The following is a 23,147-nucleotide window of genomic DNA, read 5'->3' on the forward strand; positions in this document are numbered from 1 at the left end:
TTTTTTAAACCCTTTAATTCAGCATAATATACTGAAATATGTTCCCGCTATTTCATCCAATATTCTACGCTGCCTAGATTGTCTCATTACCTTTGGAGCATATGTCGAAGTATTTTCAGCTTTTATCCACGAAAATCCGAAAATAGTCAGATGGTTTGTTGTTGAAGAAAAAAACTCGCCGCCATTACAATGCGAAGCAAGAAGAGGTTCCACACCACGTTGTAGTCCAAACAAACGTCCCGTCCACTTGCATTGGGCTCATTTTTCCAGAAGCCCTAGTAGCCCAGAGTGTGGCTTCATTTCCGGTTTCGTCATCATAACGCGACGGCCGTGACAAATCCACTCTTTCTTTTTAATTATTAAAAACGGCGAATTAAACACATTAAACAAATAGCAGATTTAGCGTATTAAGCAGGGCGGAATGTTGGATTAAACAATTTAAAGCCCTCAAAGTGTTAAATGCAAGGGATTAATAGAATAAGCACACAAAAGTTGAACATTACACTTGATTATATCATTTTATTTTAAGCTGAATGTATGAGTCTGGGGAAGGAGACAGGCAACGATGGGTGTGTTGGAGGCCTATAGTCAATATTGTACACATACATTTGGCCTAACATATACACCACGCATAATTATTGCCCGGGGTTATTTAATCCATTAAATCAGAGCGCCCAGTGATTCATAGCAGCGGAGCACTTTTACCGACGGACCGGATGTTATCCCGGATGTGGATGTAGAAGCTAAATGTAGCCAAAACACTCCGATCGACAACAACGGAAGGTATGATTAAATCTAACGCGACTAGCGGCGGGAATGCGGTGGGCCGTCAAACACATGATCTGTTCTTAGAATTGGACGGGATGATTTAGATCAAGAGTTATTAACGTTTTAAGATTTCTGGTCTCGTCGGCTAAACAGGGGAGGAACATTTTCGATGACGTCCCACTGTCACGCAACATCGAGCATTCTTCGTCTTTTGGATAAAACTTCGTCCTGGGCACTGGGTGTTACTAATTGAAAGGATGGTGAACTTCGTCCTGGGCGATCGGGGTGTTAACCATGTGAATTAAATTCTATTAACCTCATGCAGTACAGATTTGCCTCATTCAATACCGATTTGTAATTTTCATAATACAAACTGGTTTCTTGAATTAGTAATTTTCATAATACAAACTGGTTTATCGTTGAGATGCATAATGTGCCTGCAATTGTGCATTGACCATGGTGTTTATTTCATTCAGTCATGTTGATAGTCAGATTGTGATTCCTGCGTTAGTTTTTCTTCTGTTCATCCCCCCCCCTGACGACAGCCTGTGCCCTCTGAATGCTCCTATGCGTATTTAGATGACCACCATTAACACAGCCTTTTACCACTGCCTTTGAAAGTAAAGCACTTTCACCCTGTATGAGTGCTCATGTGAGTATTGAGTTGACCCCTATTGACTAACTGTACACCACAAACTGTACACATAAAGGGCTTCTCCCCTGTATGAGTCCTCATGTGACAATCTAGGTTACCCTTGGTAAGACAGCCCTTACCACAAACTGTGCAAAGAAAGGGCCTTTCCCCTGTATGAGTCTTCTTGTGAATGGTTAGACTACCCCTATGGATAAAGGCTTTACCACAAACTTTACAAGTAAAGGGCCTTTCCCCTGTATGAGTCCTCATGTGAGGTTCTAGAGTACTTTTTTGAGCAAAGTCTTTACCACAAACTGTACAAGTAAAGGGTTTTTCGCCTGTATGAATCCTCATATGAGAATTAAGGTTACCGCTGTTAACACAGCCTTTACCACAAAATGGACACATAAAGGGCCTTTCACCGGTATGAATCCTCATATGAATGGTTAGAGTAGTGCTTTCAGCAAAGCTTTTACCACATACTGTACAAGTATGAGGCTTTTCCCCTTGATGGGTCCTCATGTGAGATTTTGCATCACGGCTACGAGCAAAGCCTTCACCACAAACTGTACATGTATAGGGTTGTTCCCCTGTATGAGTCCTCATGTGAGCCGTTAGAGTATCAATTACACGAAAGCTTTTGCCACAAACTTCGCAAACAAAGGATTTTTCTCCTATTCCTATATCGGCTTGTGTTTTCGGGTATTCAGTCGAGGTACCGGCTACAGAATCTGTCTCTCTGTTTTCATCATCATGGGTCAAAGTTGACCAATCAGCCTCCCCTGGTCTTCCTTCCTTCTTCCTCCCTCGTTCCTTTTGGACTGGACTGGGATGCTGCCCAGAGGAAACCTTCGAGACCGGACTGGGACTCGTCTCCTGCTGTCCAGAGGAAACCTTCGAGACCGGACTGGGACTCGTCTCCTGCTGTCCAGGGGAAACCTTATCTTTACACGCAGGGAGGTGCAGAGCATCTAGGATACAGAAAGATACAAAAGCTTTGGTGGATGAACTGATAACATTTGTTATAGGCAGCAACCATGATCATTTTACAACACATTTTCAATGTGGTGGAAATTGAAAATGGTCAACTGTGTGTTATTTTGTGTATCAGTTTTGACTTTGTTGAATGAAGCGTGGGGGCAACATAAAGCCACCAGTACTATAGAAATGACTGACTCGTTATTGGAGGGAGGGACACTACAAAAAGTGATGCAATCTTGCCACCGCCATTTCTTTCTTTTGTTTACTTCATATTTTTACACTGTGTAATTCCGTCTTTCACCCTCAAGTTTAAACAACAAAGTACCAAAACAATGTAATTCATTAGTAAACAATTCCTGAAATGGCAGGCCTACTTATCATTGGTATTCACATACTCACCTTTTAATCATCATCTAGCTGACCATTTAATTGCACAAAATAATTGTATCACTTTGGAAATTAACTATAACATCTGTGAGTTTGACATACTACACTAATGAAGACAGCATGTTAGCATAACGATGAAGACATTGATGAAGAATTTTCACCGTGGCGACAGGCCCGAGGGGGGTCAAAAGGGGGTCATCCCTATGTTGTCCAGGTTCTATGTTCCCCAGGTTCTATGTTCCCCACTCTCACGGCTCCCCCAAAAAGGTTCTATGTTACGATGTTATTGTGAAAAAAGGGAAGGGGGGGGGGGGGGGTCAATCCAAAGTCGCCAAAGGTCTGTTAAAATGTTTATTTATATACATTGCAGCATTACCTGTGTGTTCAAACACACTTGTATTTGAAAGTGCAACTTTACAAAAGAATAAGATGAGTTAAAAAAACTTTACAAAATAGTTAGAAATGTTAAGATTTATTTAAAATTATTTAAGATTTAAAAACACTGCTAAAATGTGGACAATTCACAATATTGAAGGTTTAAAATACCTAGTTGAAAAAGGGCTGCTCTACAAGCTCAAGGCTGTCCATGTTCCATTAAACATTTAAAGTGCTTAGATGTTTACTTGAGTTGAAACAGTTATCTATTATTAGAGATGCAACGATACTGATTTTTCAATTCCGATCCGATCCGATATATTATTTTTGAAATTTCCCGATATCCGATATTTGCCGATCCAATATTTTCTGTAGGCTACATAGCAAAACAAATAAATACAAAAAAAAATCAAAGAGGGGATGTTTATGGTTAAGTGTTTAACCTGTAAAAATAAGAGTATGAACCGTTTAACCTGTAAACCTTAAGGGAATAGCAACCTGTTAATTAATACTATGGATTATTATTATGTGCAAAGGTACATTTTTACCCCTAAAGTGATGCCTGCATGTAACCAGTTAATTCATTCTATGGTTTATTAATAATAATAATAATAGTAATTATTATTATTGCTATATATACATGGAACCTTTTTACCCCTAATGCGATGCCGGGAATCAGCTGCGCTATCATGTGACAAAAGACTTGAGCCTTACAGACAGAACTCGGGGAGAAAAAAAAAAACCTCAGGACGTTTGTTATGGCGGTGGTGTTGTGTTTATGATACTTTAGTTTGCAAACTCTGTCTTTCTCTTAAGAATTGCACTACACTTACAATCTGAATCAGTGTTTGAGCTTCTGACAACAATGTCATGGTTTGATAACTGAGCCAATTATATAAAGACGGATTTAACCGTGACGACGACGTGCGCTTATTCTTCATCATCATCGTCACAGCAGCATTTTTTCCAATGGCAATAATAAAGTTACAAAGATTGAATCACATAGCGCTAAACAGCACGTGTGTGCAGTAAATATATAGCAGAAGAATGGATTACAAGAGCAATCTCATCAACAACAATGTCAGAACGCAGCTAGATGATAGGCTCCACCGCTCCACCACACAACTGAACTGTGCATGCAGTGACTTGACTGATCCGTGCGACGACGGGTAAACTTTATACTTTTATTACTGTTAAGTCTGTAAGTGATTCCATTCTCTTGCATATTGCACCTTAGTGGGGCTTTTTTCTATAGTCTCTGTTTGCCAGGGCCGGATTAACACTTCTGAGGGCCCGTGGGCACTGAATTTCGAAGGGTCCCCCCCTTCACCCGCGCGCAACATTTTTGCTGTTTTTTGGAGCCGTTTTGGGGCGGTTTTATGCCGTTATATTGGCCTATTTCCGGTCGCCTGCCCCCCCCCCCCCCCCCCCAGAGTGACAGCCAATCTAGCGCATTGTTGCTGCTTTACACACACAATTTGCACTTTTCAGCTGCCCTTCTCACCAACAAATGCAACAATAAAACACTAATCTTTTTAGACACCATTTATTTCATTCGGATTAGCAGGGACATTTTCCAGGGGCCCCTGGTGCCCAAAGTGCCCATATGGTATATCCGGCCCTGCTGTTTGATCAGAAAATAAGTTGTCTAAAAGAAGATTATCCTTTGATTGTTTGGCAATGTTGTTAACCTTTATTTTTCTCTGTTTGAAGGTTTACAACCTGATTCAAGAAACTAGGAAATAACTTTACAGTTACAGGACAAGACAGTTTAATTTTATTTGAATCAATTGAAAGAAGGCAACATTAATGACTGGAGACAGAATAGGAAAGGTACTGGTTCTGGATGAGTTCAGGTAGCACAGACACCGCACCAACCAAGGAACAATTAGGTGGAGGTGTTGGAGAGAAAACTGCCGAGCAGTACTGAAGACCAATTTATTTGTAGAGGAAGACGATCCCAACATACAAGTTCAGGAAGTCTTTGAACATAACCAGTCTCCCGATATGAAAATGGCGAGAAATGCAGAATTTCGGTATGTGGTGTCTCAATGGTGGTAAGGGAGCCCACTGTACCAATAAAGCACATTTTCAATGCAGAGTTGGTAGCTCAGCGGCGCCATGTGGTCCAGGGTGGAGGAGACAGGGAACCACCAGCTAAATCCTTCCTGAGAGTCCTGTTATGGCCACAGCAAGAGCTACTGTAATGAATTGCATTTTTATAGCGCTTTTCCAAGTGCTCAAAGCGCTTTACAATGGTTCATTCATTCATACATTGGGAGGTGAAGCGGTGAACAGTCGACTCCAGCGTCCTCACTTCCCACATTCACACACCAATGGTGGCAAGCTCACACTGACCAACTCATTGGAGGCAATGTAGGGTTCAGTGTCTTGCCCAATGACACTTTGACATGTGGACAGGAGGAGGAGCTGGGATTCGAACCGCCGACCCAGGGATCATTGGACGACCTGCTCTACCTCCTGAGCCACAGCCGCCCCCCTATCCCAGCTACAGTGGCTGATGTAAGCATCCAAGGTCCATGGGGCGGAGACCACTTCCACTTGCATCAAGACCATGAGTGGTGCATAGCAGTCTTTGCCACCGAGGACAACCTGCGACAGCTGCAACGCTGTAGAACACTATATATGGATGGAACGTTCAAATCATGCCCACATCCCTACAACCAGGTATTCACTATACTGGGGGACATTCATGGCTTTGTTGTCCCACTCATGCATGCCCTAATGTCCCAACGCACAACTGGACACTACAGCCAGGTGTTCCAGTAGCCTATGTCAAGGCTGCAGTAAGGAGGATCAACCCCCATCATTGGAGTCCCCAAGATGTCATCTGCGACTTCGAGCTTGGCCTGAAAAGTGCTATTAAGAACGAGCTGCCACAAATATCCATTAGAGGATGCTACTTCCACTTCAATTAGTCTTTGTGGAAGAGGGTACAGGGGCTTGGATTGGCTGTTCCATTTAGACAGGACCATCAACTGAGAGAAGTCATCCACAAGGTGATGGCCATAGGCCATTTACCTCTGCTAGCGGTCCAGGTCAATTTGGATCTGCTGATAAACCACAGGGTTACCAGGCGTGCCCTCACAAACCATCCTGAGTTGCAGGACTTCCTCTAATATGTGCAAAACACATACATCCAGCAGTCTGGAGCAGCCTTTCCACCAGCCATGTGGAACGTGTATGAGCGCAACATGACCAAATCTCCAATTTGTTTTGCAACTATAGGCCTATTCATTCTCTGAATTGAAAGATGTTTAAAAGTTTAAAGCAGTTAGTCGGTATATAATCGCTATCGCTACAATTGCTTTTTTGCATATTGTTCTTATTGCGTGTCGTCTTCTTTATTGGTCCCACCTTATCGCTGCTTGCAGCTATATTTATTATTACTTTTAAACCATAGTATTAATTAACAGGTTATATGCAGGAATCACTTTAGGGGTAAAAAAGGTACATTTGTAAATAATAATAACAACAACAACAATAAACCATAGTATTAATGAACAGGGGCCTGTTTCACGAAACTTGGATTAACTAATCCAGGATTTAGGCCAAAACCAGGCTTTTTCAATCCTGGTCTTTACAGCCTGGTTTATTCCGTTCCACTAAAGCCAAGCGAGGCTCAGAATTGGCGGATTTGGCGAGCCGGGATCAGCAAGCCTGGCCGAATAGATAGCCTGACTTTTTGTCTCTAGACCCATTCTGTAGAACACAGATTTACTGATCCTTCTTCATGCGGTATTATGGCAGTTTGCACCCTTAATAGTTGCATTACTGCCCCCTTTTGAATATCTCAGTATCTTTACTAATCTATTCAAGACTTACTGATACAAGGACTTAAGCTTCTAAAATAAATACTGCTGCTGTAATTAAAGAGATAACATACTCTCAATAGTGGATAGACTGAATGATTAACTACCCTAAACATATAGTTTACATTTTACCACTATTATTAACTTAAAACAGAATTCTTAATATTGTAAGCATAATGATATTGTCGCATTGTGATATTTGGCCATAACTCCCTCCTCTGAGGGAGCTACCTTTGGGGAAGGGGGTTGTTGTCCAGACAGGGGCCAGACTGGTGAACTGTGGGTCATGGGTTCAATAGTGGGTGAAACGTTACAATGGTAATATGTTGTAAAACAATGAGTAATGGTAATATTTAGTGGTTTTCACTTTTACAAAAAATATAATATAATATAATAATGTCGTGCACTTGCACGACATCAAACCTATTCTGGGGAACATTCACCAAAAGCAGCTGATCTACAAGCTCACAAGCTGTCATGATGTTGTGCAGCCTATATATTTTGGTTATTTGATTTTATATAGTGCTTAAATTAGTCCTTTAATGCAGACCGATACAAATAAGGCAACATAAACCCATAATAATTGAATAAGTCTGGAAAACATCATTGGTTTGTGATCAGTTTGACTGCTTAATTTAATAACTCAGAAACTACAAAACATTTCAAAGTAAAAAGTTCCAGCATCTGTATCCACAGTAAACTGAAATTTACAAAGTGTGAATGGAGTTTCTAGGTGAAAGTGATTTTTTGACATGCCACTATCTGCCTATAAATGTCTCAAATTTGAAAGCACTATATTTCAAAAACTATGAAACATTTCAAAGATTCCTTTTCAGGCAAACATGTCCACCGTAAGATGAATCTAAATAGGTTTGAATGGGGTTTCTAGGTCTAAGTATGTAGGACTAGTAGCATGCCAAAGTTTGTGCTATTGCCATTGAGAATGCATTGGGCGTTTAATGAACAGTAAAGACATCAGGATTAGGTTAAACCTGGCTGTTGCCTGGTCCGGAGCAGGCTAATTAGTTTCCATGGTAACTAATGTAGCATCACTTTCATGAAACCGAATCAAGCCTCAACATATCCAGGTTAACTGGTTAAATTAATCTGGCAAGATTAACCAGCTTTCATGAAACCGGTTAATCGCTGATCCAGGATATATTAAACCAGGATATGTGTTAAATCCCGGCTTAATCTCTAATCCAAGTTTTGTGAAACAGGCCCCAGGTTGCCTCAACATCACTCAAACGGAGGCACGGCTCTCCATGAACAGAGTGTATACATCTGCATCCCATGGAGAGTGGACTCTAGGGTTCCCTAGCCATGGTTCATGACTCTCGTATTCATACGAGAGTCATGGCTTAACTGCACCCTGTTTTTGGCGCTCGCTACATTTACAACTTTTATGTATATATAAACATTCAGATTTCAAATATAAAGTACTCATTTGTCCCACGGGTGTTAGTTAGTTGCAGCACCAGCGATTAGAATTTCTGCATCCCGCGTTGTTTAATAAAAAGCATTTTTATCCGAGCTGTTATTTTGCCATTGGCTTTCAACTACGCGCCCCTATCGGTCGGGAGGAGGGTGGCACTCGGTGTGTTCGATATAGGTACGCTGACCGCCCTGCCAAGAGTGTTGTGCAACTGTGGATTTCCCAAACGAACCCCGTTTGAAAAAAGTAGCCGGGGCGCTCGGATAAAAATGCTTTTTATTAAACAACGCGGGATGCAGCAATTCTAATCGCTGGTGTTGCAACTAACTAACACCCGTGGGACAAATTGTGAGTACTTTATATTTTAAATCTGAATGTTTATATATACGTAAAAGTTGTAAATGTAGCGAGCGCCAAAAACAGGGTGCAGTTAAAGGAGAATTCCATACTAAAATGCTTTCTTACCTTTCTTTCCAAATAACACCAAAGAGGTCCAGGTGTTATTTTGTGCAAAAGCTCCTTATTGGCTATTTCCACTACCATAAGCCCTAAATGAATTGCATTGAATTGAATGGGAATTGAATGGGGCTATGGGTAGCCGCAATTTGCAACTCTAGATTTTTTTTACAATCTGTTGAATCTAGAGTTGCAACACCCTCCATCCACTTCCTATTCATGATTTTCGGTTTCTGATCTGCTGGTCTTAAATGACGTTAAACTCACCAACATTGCAGCTGTAGTCCAAGCTTGAATTATCCTCTTTCAATCTGCCGAGCTTGTTTTTCATAAAAATCCCCCGTAGACATGTTATGAGTTACTTTCTGTCCAAAATATTCCAAGAGTTCACTATCCGAGCCGCCATATTGTATTTTTGCAACGTGCCGTAAAACAAGATGTGAGGGGGAGCGCTTGTTTAATAGAAGGCTGTGCGTGATGGGGCGTCACACTGCGTCTGCCTCTTCTTTGGGTGTCTTACCTGCGCAGGTAAGATTCTATTAAACAAGCGCTCCCCCTCACATCTTGTTTTACGGCACGTTGCAAAAATACAATATGGCGGCTCGGATAGTGAACTCTTGGAATATTTTGGACAGAAAGTAACTCATAACATGTCTACGGGGGATTTTTATGAAAAACAAGCTCGGCAGATTGAAAGAGGATAATTCAAGCTTGGACTACAGCTGCAATGTTGGTGAGTTTAACGTCATTTAAGACCAGCAGATCAGAAACCGAAAATCATGAATAGGAAGTGGATGGAGGGTGTTGCAACTCTAGATTCAACCCATTGTAAAAAAAATCTAGAGTTGCAAATTGCGGCTAGGGCTATGGGGTGCTAATTCGCTTATTTCCATCGCTCAAAATTATATATTTTTTGTATTATATCCTCTCTTCATAATGTAAATAATATCCCAAGCGGCACACTTTACTACTTATTTAGATGGAAATAAGTGAATTAGCATAACACCCCATAGCCCCATTCAATGCAATGCAATGCAATTCATTGAGGGCTTATGGTAGGGAAAATAACCAATAAGGAGTTTTTGCACACAAAAAAAACACCTGGACCTCTTTGGTGGGGACGTAACAACTACAAAGAAAGATAAGAAAGCATTCTAGCATGGAATTCTCCTTTAAGTCATGACTATCATGATAATCATCATGGCTGTCATGTTTCAGGGCTAAGGGTTCCCAAACAGCAGAGAAGCTAACTGGGATATGTTGTTCAGCTAGCAGCTTAGCTATGTGTAGCTTCGTTAGCTCGTGTTCAACGGAAGTAGGTTAATGGATCATGAAACAACAACACACCTGTTTTGTTGTTCCGCACCAGCAGAGTGGCCAGCGTCTCTATCTCTCTCTGGAAGAGGTTGAACATGAAGTCACCGGCCGCTCGGAGACGCTCCAACACAACCACCCTGACGTTAAGCTTCACACTACAGACATCAGCACCATCACCCTGCTGTTGTTTCTCCAAAACACACGATACTATCTCCTCTCCCACCGACGCCATGTGTTCATTTATCTTCACCCGTACGGACTCCATTTGATACGTTTTGCCTCCTTTATTACGAGACATATTGTTCACCACGATCGATCTATGATCTATTAAGCTCCACACGACCGTGGTGGAAAGACTATAGGCCTACACGCAGCTGTGTTCCGGGCACTGTCTAGTGAGCTAATCTAGTGAGCTAATTTAAGACTTCCGGTGGACGATCTCTTCAAAATAAGAGTACACTATAGAGTATTGAAAAAAAGTTAAATTTGCACATTAAAACTACAAATTAAGCATTTAAATGATGCTATAAGACACACATTATGTTTCTGTGTAAAAATAAGTAATTAAATAATAATAATAATAATAATAAAGTTATCTAAATGGATAAATGTTATTCACTGGAGTGCATGGACTTTATAAAGTGGACACTGGACAAAAGACGGCTCCGTGAGGCAACTATCTGGACATACCCCATGCGTTCAGGGAGATGTCCTCTACCACACCCCACTCTCCGCTAAGCGGGAGAGGTGTAAAATTCACAGCAACAGACCTTCTACTGGGGTCAACGGTCAAAAAAGTGCCGTTTCCAGACCCAGAATGGACACTGGAAAAAAGAGGCCTCCGCGAGGCAACTATCTGGACATACCCACGTGTTCAGGGAGATGACCTCTACCACACCCCACTCTCCGCTAAGCGGGAGAGGTGTAAAATTCACAGCAGCAGACCTTCTGCTGGGGTCACCGGTCAAAAAAGTACCGTTTCCAGACCCAGAATGGACACTGGACAAAAGAGGCCTCCGCGAGGCAACTATCTGGACATAGGCCTACCCACATGTTCAGCAATAAGACTTCCGGTGGCCGATACCTTCTTCTTCTTCTTCTCTGCGTTTTATGGTGGATCACAACCAACATAAAGGTGCATACCGCCACCTACTGTACAAGAGTATGTAACATCATGTCAATTTTCTAGTGCTATTTATATCATACTACTCAGGTTTGTAGTGTATAAAAATGTAAACAGTGCCTTCCTCACTATAGCTACACCCTTTCCCTCTGCTCCAAGGATCCCTGACAAATCCCATTCCCGTCCTGCATCATTAACTTTGTCCTTCAATACACTGACACCACAATGCATATTCAGGGCGGAGTCACCACCCCCATGGTAAGTTGTGATTTGCTCTCGTTCACTGCAATGCAATTTGCGGCATTTCCAAAACAATATTGCGTAGAGTAGCGATTATCAAACGTATTTGCAATGCCATACGTTTAAAGGACTGTTGCCTGTGCAAGGCACGTTACCTCTGCAAGTTAGAAATTATCGGCATAGATGTTTGTCCGTATGTGATTAAGGATTGGAATAAATTGCATTGGCAGCCATAGAAAATTCTTACCCTGGGCTAAAACCGGATGTGACGTTTCTGGGCGTTCCTGTCTTATGTGGTGTCAGTCTATAGTTGGCCGATACCTTCATCTTCTTCTTCTTTTTGTGATTTCCGGCAGACTGGATGCCTTCTGTCACATTGCTGACCTCCGCAGGTTGGGATTATATCCCCTTTGGTGTTCTCCTCAGTGAGAAATATTTACAGTGCCCACCCGACTTGTCCATTTACCGTCATTTCCCTTCTGTTACTCAGCCAAATGGTGCAAACCCCTCTCTCAATGTACTGTCCAGGAATACTGGACAACTCACCCCGCCCGGTGCGTGCCCGTTTTCCTCCCGGAATTTTCCCCAGTGAGGGGGATAACTTTGTAATATGCTATTGGCTGTTTGTATTCTTTTTGGAAAAATATAAAAAGATACTCCTGTGGAAAGGCTATATTATTTTACTTATATTGACCCTATAAACAATTTAGTATTATATATGTAAGGTTTTGCCCACTCAAATGGTACCTTGTCAGATAATCCCCACATAGCCTAAAACAACTTCTGTGAACAGACTTCACTGTAGTAGCTTTTCATGAGTTATATTTATACTGCTGTCATGAAAGTTTATAGTTAGAGAAATTCAAAGTCCAGCCGTCTGCCGTCCAGCCTCTTTAATTACGGGAGAAAAACGGAAAAGGGGTGAGTTGTCTTGTTACCCTGTCCAGCTCTTCAGCACTGATGTCTTCCACCTTCAAAAACCTCCTAGCTGCGTCAAGCACCATTTTAATCATTTCGGACTTGCTTCGTATTTCAACGGCACAGTTCACCAGCTATAAAAGCCAGGAAACTCCTTTTGTCCATGCACATGGTCCTCTCATCTCCATTCCTCATCTCCACTGGTTCCTTTTGCTCTGCCACTCGTTCCTCCACCTCCAGTCTCTTGACAGCATCGGCGTATGTCATGCCCTTTTCTTTTCTCCGTATCCTACTCAATGCCACTTCCTTTACTCTCTTAGGGCACTGCACTGCTCCTGTATGATGGCTCCCTTCATTGACACACTTTGGTTGACCCTGATGCTGTTCTTCACATTTCCCCTCACAGTTTATCCCTCCACACTTTCTGCATCTGCTTTTCCCCCTGTACACTGCGGCCACATGCCCATACTCTTGGCAACAGAAGCATCACAGTGGCGATTCCTAGAAAGGCCTCACTTGGTAGCATATGTAGTCCACACATACTCTCTCCGGCAACTCTCCTTCAAAGGACAAACATTGATTTGCTGTCCTACTTTCTCCCCTCTCTGCTCCATTTCATCCTCCTGGCTTCACACACACCATCACTGTGGACGAATGCCTCACTATCTATTGATAGGGGACCCCACTAATCACTCCCCTTTTCTTTGGTTTTTCTCCTAACCTGAAACATTTAACACTAGCGCCCTCGTATTCCGTTATCCCCAACATGTCTTCCATCTGCTCCTTTGTTCTGCACTTACTACCAGTCCACTCCTTGTCACCCTTAAGGCCTATTCATAGTCTGGATTTTCGGTGGTGAGGTGACCACCGCTCCGGTGGTGAGCTGACCACCGGAGCTGAAATAACGTTGAGCGGTGGTGAGTAAAAACAGAGAGAAGGGCTTGACCGGTGGTGGTGGTTTGCTCACCACGGCTCGTGACGTCATGTTGTAGTTTGGTGGTCACCTAACCACCGTAAATCCAGACTATGTATGAGCCTTTAGCCTACTTCCCTTATCTTTCCAACCTTTCCTACGATATACTTGCCTACTACGTGAGGATCTCTGAAAATCCCATTTTGGGTGCTCTCAGCTTTCATTCCAACCACAAAACTCTCCTCTTGCCTGTGGCTGTCATCCCTTTCTGAGCTAGAGGTGTCCTCCTCCTCTTATTTTCCAGCCCTCGTCTCGAGTCTCGCTCCTTTTGGGCTTCGCAACCCGGCTCCATAACCTTGTAATGGTTTGATAATTAAATGAACTGTTACTCTTTTTTATATTACAGGATAGTGACTGATCTCCTTTTGACACAACTGATTTATGTAGAATGACAGGAATAGCTTAATAGACAATAGACACCCAGCAAACAAACTCATGAGAACACAGCGAAGTTGTGATGAAGTTATGTGGCTCTTTATCTAACCAAATGAGAATTAATAACAATACAGACAGGTGTAAACGCCCCAAAAAACAAATGAAATAGCTGAAAGTTATGAAACCCGGTTGAACCGAATGTCCTCGATTCGCGCACGCACGCACGCCCGCTAAATAGTTTATTAGATAGGTCTGTAAGAAAATAGTAATTAAAGTCCACGTCTCGTGCACGCCCGCACGCTCCTATTGTTCCTTATCGCTCCATAAATCCAAACGGCTCCAAACCGCGTCCCAGAACAAGGGAAAACCGAAATGTCACTCCAAAAAGTTATCCAAAATGTTAACCAAAAAGTTATCCAAAAAGTAAAAGGGATCCCCAGAAACGATGTAATCCAAAAGTAATGACTCCAAAGGAAAACAACAACAGTGGATCCTCGCGGGGTATAAAAGAAAATATAAACGGTCTCACCCAGTCTTTTCTGTGGTGCAGTATAGCGCACTGCAGTGTGGCCTTAGCTATTTTACACCTATAGTGTTCGAGCAGAGTTTATTATTAAATAAATAATTGATCAAACTGATCCAGGTCTCCCGTGGACTTCCTGGATGGTTTGCCTCTCTCGTTTCGTTCCTCACGCGGGCCGGCCACCAACGCATATTTTGAAGTGCGTCAGACAGCCTCGGACCCGCCAATCAAAACAATCCCCTCAAATCATAACATAGGCTTTCAAAACACCCCTTAAACAATAACAAAAGGAAACATCTTAGGGCCTTACCCTTAAGGGATGGCGTTAATTAAGGACCATTATTACATGTAGATGCCAGTAAAGCTTGCACCATCCTCCTCCATTGAGGCTGCAACAGTCATGAAAGGCCTAGTGGACACAAAGAACATTCTGCAAAGCTGGAATAATTTGTATAAGTTGTATGACGAGGACAAAAAAGTATTTCCCATGAGGAATCAAAAGGACGGAGCACATGCTGTGTGTGTATGTGTGTGTGTGTGTGTGTGTGTGTGTGTGTAAACATAGGTCTACCGTTACAATTTTATACACCTTTGACTAATGTTCAGCATCATTTATCATGATATTATTATTATTATGCTATTCTATTGTTTCTCTCTCAAAATTACACATGTATAGCCTACTGTGACGGCCCCTGTACCTTTAAGGAATGTGCTTGCTGTTCTGTATCAGGCGTGCTTAACCCAATCCCTTTGCCGTGCTGGATTGGGAGGGCGGAGCTGGCAATCTGCAGAAGGGGAGACACCTGGCCAGTGTCCTCCCCAAACACTATTAAAGCACCTGCTGTGTTAATGTTCTGGTCTCTCCATTCCTCCTCAGGCAGGCTGCAGAGCAGCCACACCAGGGCAACTGTAGTTTTGGTTACCTTTTGTTAATTGGGCAGTGTTCCCTGCCAGCTTCATTTGGAAAGTTACAATGAATTATTTGATTACCTTTATTAATTAATTATTCAATGAAACACTTTTTTCTGCTTTAAACTCCGTCTGGTCTCCCCTCTTGGCCCATGAGCCAGCCTTAACAATACAGGTTGTTTTTCTCCAATTTGATCAACTCAACACTCACATATGGATGAAACGTATATTTTTTTTATATAGGCCATACAGTATTTGTAATAAGCAAATAAGAGTGCTCTAGATGGATTTAATCATAAATATGAGCATTCCAATGTGTTTCTAATGCTCAAAAAGCACAAAATAGACAACAAGTTTGCAAAAAATTACAAAGTTTATAAGTAAAACAAATTGTCAGATAGTCACCATCTTTGAAATATGCAAATATAGACGTTCAGCAATATTTGAAGCTTCAAAGTTCTTAAGTTGGTTTATCCTGAAATATCTGTATATATGTAACAAATGTCCATTTGTCTTTTAAGTATTCAAAGTCAGAGCATTCTTCTGGTAGTCTCATGGCACTGGTTAGTTGCAAACCCACCACTCCACTTGGTCCAGATGTTGACAGCCCCTAATTTGTATTTTCTTTTTTTAAGATAATACAGTAGAGGTTTTATGTTATAGGTGTTACTGTTGGTATAGTCAGCCTGGCTATCAATACCACAATCAAAACCTCTATAAGATATTCCAATTTGAAATGGCATCATCACTGCATGTCAGGCAGTCAGGACAGTAGAAAATCTGAAACTATTCCTCAAAAACAATTGTTTTCAGTAGTGTGTTGTGTTGGTGCCGTACTGGCTGAGAGCAGATAAGGATTTGCCTAAATGTGCATTTGGCATTTTCCTGGATTCTCAGAAAGTGATTCTCAAACGTATTACTTTTGGTTCCATTTGTACACTCAAGAGTTACATCCTCAGGAACCAGGATTCCACTTTAAGAACCACTACTCTTCTAAAACAGCATCTAAATATGTAATCATGCTATCTTTTGTCCTGTAAGATAGTTCTCTGCTGACTGGATAAACTTGGTATCACGGCCTGAAAATGCCCTTTCCTTTTTCTAAAGAGCTGGAGAGGTCTCCCCATTACTGAACTAACATGCTCTGACTGATTAGTTTACAAACACCTGCCAGAGATGACTGAATTAATTTATATTCCTGCTCCACTACCCCTCAGGGGAAAATATTGTACTACAATTGACAGGTTACTTTGCAGATTCAGATTATTACTCATCATTAAGATTAATATCACAAGCGCACAATGTGTCGCTTACCGTACTTATTTAAGTCACTCAGGAAAATCATATTTCCGTAATGAGACCTTGCTTGTTTGCTGCTTACATTGTCTGAGCACCTGGCAATTATCTCTGGTTGTCAACCCCAATTCAAAAACTTTACACCTCGCTTTGACCTCTGAGCAAAATGCTTTTAAATATTTGTATTATTTGCGCTTTAATCTCAGACATACGCATAAGGTTTAGATTACTTATACTTCAGACATTAAAGGTATATTCAGTGATTTCACTTAATTCAAATATCACTTATTTTTTTGTTTTGTTGTGATAATCCTCCCTACTATAGAGTGTGCTGGCCATATAAGGAGTTCCTCCCTGTCCCCAGTTAACCCCTGGGGGTCAAAAAACCTTAGGTTTCGTTTTTGACTCTCTATCCTGATTGGACGAAAGGCTGGGTCCCACAGCCCATTTTAATGGGAATATAAAACAATGATTATAACATATTTAGACATTTATACAGGAATTTACTAAATCTAAATTTACCAAATTGAAATAAAACATTTAAAAAAATTAACATTTATAGACCTACTTTAGCTATTAAAAATAATTGTGAATATAATGGCACAAATCTTTGAATATCTATTCTTTCACAGTGAATGTTTTTAACTCATATCTTTGCTTCTGGAGGGCCATGAACAATATACTGTATGTTCAGATGGGAGTCCGCGGCCAAATACAGATAATTCCAGGGGTCCTTGACATGGAAAAGGTTGAGAACCACTGACATAGGGTTTTCAGAAAACTGTTTGGTTTAAATGGGTTAAATAGATAAAGGGGCAAGGGGGGGACAGACATCTTCCATCATGGAAGATGTCCAGTAGATGAGCAGCCAGGCTCTGCTCTTGAACTGTACAAGCCCGAAGTGAAGAGTGCAAGAACAGAGGCGGGAGAGACGGACAGAGCGTCCTCTTCTGTGTTGACACGACAGGCTCCAATCATTAGAAGCTGCAGGAGGATGGAGGGGAGACAAGATGAGGCCGAACCACAGGCCTTGGTTTTAGCTCAGCTCCTGCTCTACCGCCGCCAACCACTCATAAAGTTCTGTAACCAAGAAGGACCCATCGTTTCTTTGTAAGCTTTGACCATGGGCAAATCTTCCACTCCCATGAAGTCGTAGCAATCCACTTCATAGACGGTGTCCAGTAGAGGAACAGCCAGGCCCCTGCAGCCTAGGTTATCTCTTTTTCCTCCCCCAGCGCAGCTCATCCTTCGATGGCTTGCGTAGGAAGAGAGCTTTTTTGTGCCTGGCCCATGCCCCCGCCACCCCCACCCAGAAACGTGCCTAAGTATTATCATCTTACTTGAAATGTGATGTGATGTCTTCTTACCCCCCCCCCCCCCCCCCCCCCCCCCCCTCTCTTTCTTTCTTTTCCTTTATTTTCTGAAGATGCAAGTAGGCCGGGCGCAGCGCACGCTTGCGACCAGCAGCAATAACTTTGGTCTGACTGATGTATTTATATGTGTTTCAAGGCTTATGACCTGCTGTAAAACCTTTTGCCCTTCGGGGACACTAATAAACAACCTTGAACCTTGAGGCTCTTACAAAGTACTCACAAAGTACAGGCTTTGTGAGCTTGTAGCTCATGCTTTGTCCCCTTCAAAATAAGAAGGCTAGGGTTGAAGAGGTGTTTCTTTTAATGTTGAAAGTTCCTATCCCAAATATGCCAAGTTCATGGTCATAGTTTCCGAGATCACGGTGTAAGCCGATGCCAAATTGATGATTGACGATGCAGAAAAGGGGAGCTGTGGGAAGGGGAACTGTCCAACAGACGCTGCCATTTAGATTCCATGGGAAAATTAACAACAATTATACAGTTTTGTGCCCATAATCAACACTTTCAGACAGATAGCATTTCTTAATCAGAGACATAGAACTCCCACTATCCAACAAAGCTAGCACATGTACACCATTAACAGTTGCTGGATGAAATGAGGCCTCTTCTGACTTCATGCCTAGCTCTCTAGCCATCTCTTTGCGGGGCACATAACAATAACCAGACAGTTTGGGCTTTTTTTAATGGGCAATCAGAGGCCTTGTGGCCAGGCTGCTGGCAGTAAAAGCAAATTATTTCCTGTCGTCTGTTACCCACATTCCCCTGATTCCCCTGACTGGTACTGGCTGACTTGCTAGACCCAACATTCCCCTGAGTCCCATAGTTACCCTTCTGGCCTTCTGGCCGGTTGTCGCCTCGGTGGGAGTGGCATGGAGGCCTGGCAGCTGAAGTCCTCTGGGCGTTGACGTACTGGGAAGCCAGTTTGGCTGCTTCCAAGCCGGTGATGGGCTCTCTCTCCATAACCCAGGTGCGTATTTCAGGTGGAAACACTCGTAGCAACAGCTCCAAGATGATGGCCTCCCCGATGTCCTCAATGGTGCGCTGGTCCGGTTTAATCCATCGCCGATACAGGCCCTTCAACCGTTGGTAGGTTTCGGTGGGTGCTTCATCTTGGAGCAAAAATGTGTCTGGGTGGACAGTCCCCTCGAAGACATAGCATGTCTTGTTCTGGGACTGCCACTTGCTACCTTCTTTACGACACACAGCGGGGTAAGATCCTGTTTCTGTCTTGACCTCACAGACTGCTGTGTCGTTGATGTGAGCATGGGTTTCATCTGCTATGACCAGATAGGCGGTGTAAATGCCTTTCTGCAGCAGGTACACCCACACGTAGTCAGAGGCTTGAGTGCCTTTGTCAGTAAGTTTGACGCATGTGCACACGGCTCCTCGTCCGAAGAGCGCGCATCCATTGCCCCATGCTCTTGACACCCACTCCTTTCGGCATAGTTTGTCCAAGTCTCTGCATTCAATTCAATTCAATTCAATTCAATAATTTATTTGCCATGTCAACAAGTTGATAGGAATTTGTCTTGGTTCATACTCAACATATACAGACAACCATAGATACACAAACAAGAAGGACAGTAGGCCTACAATACAAAAACAAAAACCAGCAGCATAAGAAATTACATTCAGTTTTTTAAAGTGCTATATGTATATACTATGAGTTCAGATGTCTAATGGCTACAGGGTAAGTGCTATCCCTGAAGTGACATGTTGAGCTCTGGATACTTCTATATCTCCTGCCTGATGGGAGGAGATTGAAGTGGTGATGTGCAGGATGGGACTCATGGGAGTTGTCTGCAATGATTTCATTTGCCTTCCTAATTATTCTGGTGGAATAGAGTGAGGAAAGTGTAGGGAGGCTGCATCCTATGTTTTTTGATGCGCGACGTACTACTCTTACCAGCTTTAATTTGTCTTGAGAGGTTGTGTGACCAAACCAGACAAGCATGGAGAAGGTGAGAACACTTTCAATAGTGGCCCTGTAGAAGTGAGTCATGGCTGCTTGGCTGACTTTGAACTTCTTAAGCTGCCGCAGGAAATAGAGACGCTGGTGTGATTTGCTTATTATGAGACTGGTGTTAAGATCCCATGATAAGGATTCATGGATGGTGGTCCCTAGGAACCGGAGGGAGGAAACTCTTTCTACCTCTTCCACATTGATGAAGAGGGGGGGGAGGGGACTCGATTTATTTTTCCTAAAATCTATGAACATCTCTTTGGTTTTAGAGATGTTAGAGATTCTACATCTCCCAGAGGGCAAGCAGCTTGTGAATCAGCCACGTGTCCAATCTTCAGTGGAATTATGTAGCTGAAAGTTATGCCTTGCACAAGTTGCGCTTGCTGCAGGTTGCACTGCACTGGCCTCTTTGCTGCCTCAATACCCACTTGGATGCATTCTTTGTCTTCAACGTCGAACCATATCTGTTGCTCGTTCTTTCCGCGCACAATGTCATATTGAAGCACACACTCGCATGCCCCAACACTCAAAACACCATGGTTGCCCAGGTACAGCACTGTCAGTGCTATGAACACGTTTCGAACGGTTCCGGCCTTCATCTTGAAGGCCGCGAACAGGAATGTTAGCACAGGCCAATGGTTTGTCACCAGTTGGATTGTTCTGTCGATCTTCTCATCCCAGTTCTCTTGTATGACTCGAGCTTTATTGATGGTGTTTGATTCTCCCTGTCCGTTGCTACGTCTCACGGTCATTGTTGACCGTTGCTCGCGCACGTGGACTGGCCTACCAGTGTTGGGGAAGTTACTTTTAAAAAGTAAGGAATTATAGTTATCGTTACTTATCTAAAAAAGTAATTTGTTACTTTACTTTACATGAAATTATGAAAGTAACTACTTTACTTTACTTTACTTTAAAAAAGAATAATATAAAAAACGATTTAAAATAAGGTTTTTTGTTCTGTCGCACAGTAAGAGAAAACACAACTCCCTCCTAACATTATGAAATGTAGTCTCAGGATTTATCCAATGTGCAGTTACACCAAGGAAGCTTTTGTTATTTGCAGTCCATATATCTGCAGTGGTCGAGAGATATTCCAATTTATCAAATGTATTTTTGAGCTCATCTTCCATTTTTGAATATTCACTGTCCAGGTATTTTGAAAAAGTTTTTCTGCACATTGGCCCTGCTTTCACTGGTATGTTGCTGACCAGTGCTCTGAAAGAAACAGACTCCACTGTTGAGAGGGGAAGCATTTCCTCAACAACATACCTTGCAATCATTTTGTCAAGATGACTCTTGGTGACATGCTGCTGCTGTGTTTAAAATCAATCTTTGTCTGACTCTGTTTTGGAACTTTTGGTGGTGTTGGTCCATCAGATTTAGCCTGGTCTTCTATGGCCGCAAGTCTCGTAGCCTCATGGACTGTATTGAGGTGTTTTAGGAGGTTTGCGTTGCTTTTTTTGGCTGAGGACAATGTTTTATGTCTGCCACACAATTTACATTTCACCTCAATGTTTTTGTCGTCCTTGGGTCGCAAGTACTCAAAATAGTGTTTAAATGTACAACTCCCAAAGCAACCGATCTCGCTGTCATGATCTGCATTTGCCATTTTAGCGTGTGGTAGGCCTACTGTATTATGATTTTCGTTCTACCGGCGATTTCTGTCTGTGTAGTGTCTATGTATGTGTTACAACTTACTAGGGCATTAACATAATAATCGAATAGTCGACTAGTCGACTAGCAAAACACTAGTCGACACTGTTAATTGACATCCGATTATTCGCTAATATTATTTTTAATATTTTTTATGATTTTTTTTTTTTTTTTTTTTTTTGCTTTTCTACAGCAGACATGCAGGCATGCAGCTGTGAGCTCGGTTGTTTTGTTGGTAGTTCGCCAACTTCAGTACTAATTCATTCCTGGCTGATTGTTTTCATATCATATACAAGCCTACTGTACGTGGGTTTTGCCGTCACCCCACTCGTGTAGGTGCGGTGGGCGGCGTATCGGCGGTGGCACTAGCAGCAGTCAAGACAGTTTTTCTTTGGGAAAAGCATATGTGATATGCCTCATAGGCTCATAAGATCAATGGGGACAACTACAGTGTGTAAATACTTTTACTATTGGTGAGTTTATTACTGTAGTTTGTTCAACAAGTTAGATTGGAGACGTGTCGTCGTCCGGTACAGTAAAGTATAGCAGGAGTTCCTCCTCGCTCTGCCCAATAGTATCCAGTTTGGTGACAGTCAAACTACAGTAGCTCTTGCCGTGATTTCATGTTTCTTCATGCTTATCCAACAAAAGTCTGCGTGCCGCGTGTGGCATTATTAAAAACAAACAGCGATGCCGCACGATCATAGTTCTAATACGTAGCCGCAAAAGACTCGCGATGGAGTTAAGTAGTTGATCATCTGATTCATAGCCTGGCTGCCTGCTAGCTAGCAAACCTCCTCCTTGCTTGTAGCTCCTTCTAAAAACCAAACGAACTGTGATTGTAACTTGTTGTTGAACATTTAGGGTTGTATGAAAAACATAGCATGGTTCATTGCTCCAGTCTCCACTCTCCAAACATTGTGAACAACGTAACATGCTATGCTATTCCGTAGAACGGTCTTGTGCATAAAAAATAGCAGATCTACAAGCTCACAACGCGTCCATCCGTGAGTCATTGTGGACTTGCAACTTTGACTTGAAACAGCTGAGCTAATTTCGGCCAATCAGAGCGGCATTCAGCGTAATCTAGTAAGAGTGGCGACACTCGCGTTGACTCCCACTGTAACAATGGAATGCGGAAGTGCTCATTCTATCTCAATGGGATAGTTCCAATGTTTGGAACTATAGCCCATAGGAAGTGTGTCGCCACTCTCTTAGTACTATTCCACTCGGCCTGCATTGATAGTGCATTCACCGGCTCTGTTTTGCTTCGCTCGCTGGCTGTTTCATAACACGATGTTTTAATGCTTGATTGGATGGAATAAATATCATATTTTACCGCCGACTAATCGACTATAAATCGATTTTGATGGTAGTCGAGTCGACTATCAAAAATCACGTTTGGTTAATGCCCTACAACTTACAAGGGTTCGTGTGTCTGTGAATAAATCTGTTACTGTTTACAAAAGCCAGTAAGCCCGCCCACCCTGTAGACTGTCTCTGATTGGCTTACCCTGAAATCTGTCCCTACGTTAGCCAATCAATGACCTCTTCTGCGACGTGCTTTTATCATGTTAGAGTGTAAGCCATGTGGGCTGAGAGGCTCAGGCTAGTA

At 42.4% G+C, this 23,147-nt stretch overlaps 1 protein-coding gene across 1 annotated transcript; it reads right to left on the reverse strand.

Annotated features, from left to right (window-relative positions):
• Positions 1-1,399: 1,399 nt before the first annotated feature.
• LOC310856560 (uncharacterized protein) lies at positions 1,400-10,418 on the reverse strand (the record flags this gene model as incomplete). Its single annotated transcript, XM_083762030.1, has 2 exons — positions 1,400-2,373; positions 10,217-10,418. The coding sequence occupies 2 exons, from the start codon at positions 10,416-10,418 to the stop codon at positions 1,400-1,402; spliced, it is 1,176 nt and encodes a 391-aa protein (XP_083618156.1).
• Between the last annotated feature and the right edge of the window lie 12,729 nt (positions 10,419-23,147).

This window comes from Protomyctophum parallelum, assembly GCF_964188405.1.
Source record: "Protomyctophum parallelum genome assembly, chromosome: 3".
NCBI classification, from domain to species: Eukaryota; Metazoa; Chordata; class Actinopteri; order Myctophiformes; family Myctophidae; genus Protomyctophum; species Protomyctophum parallelum.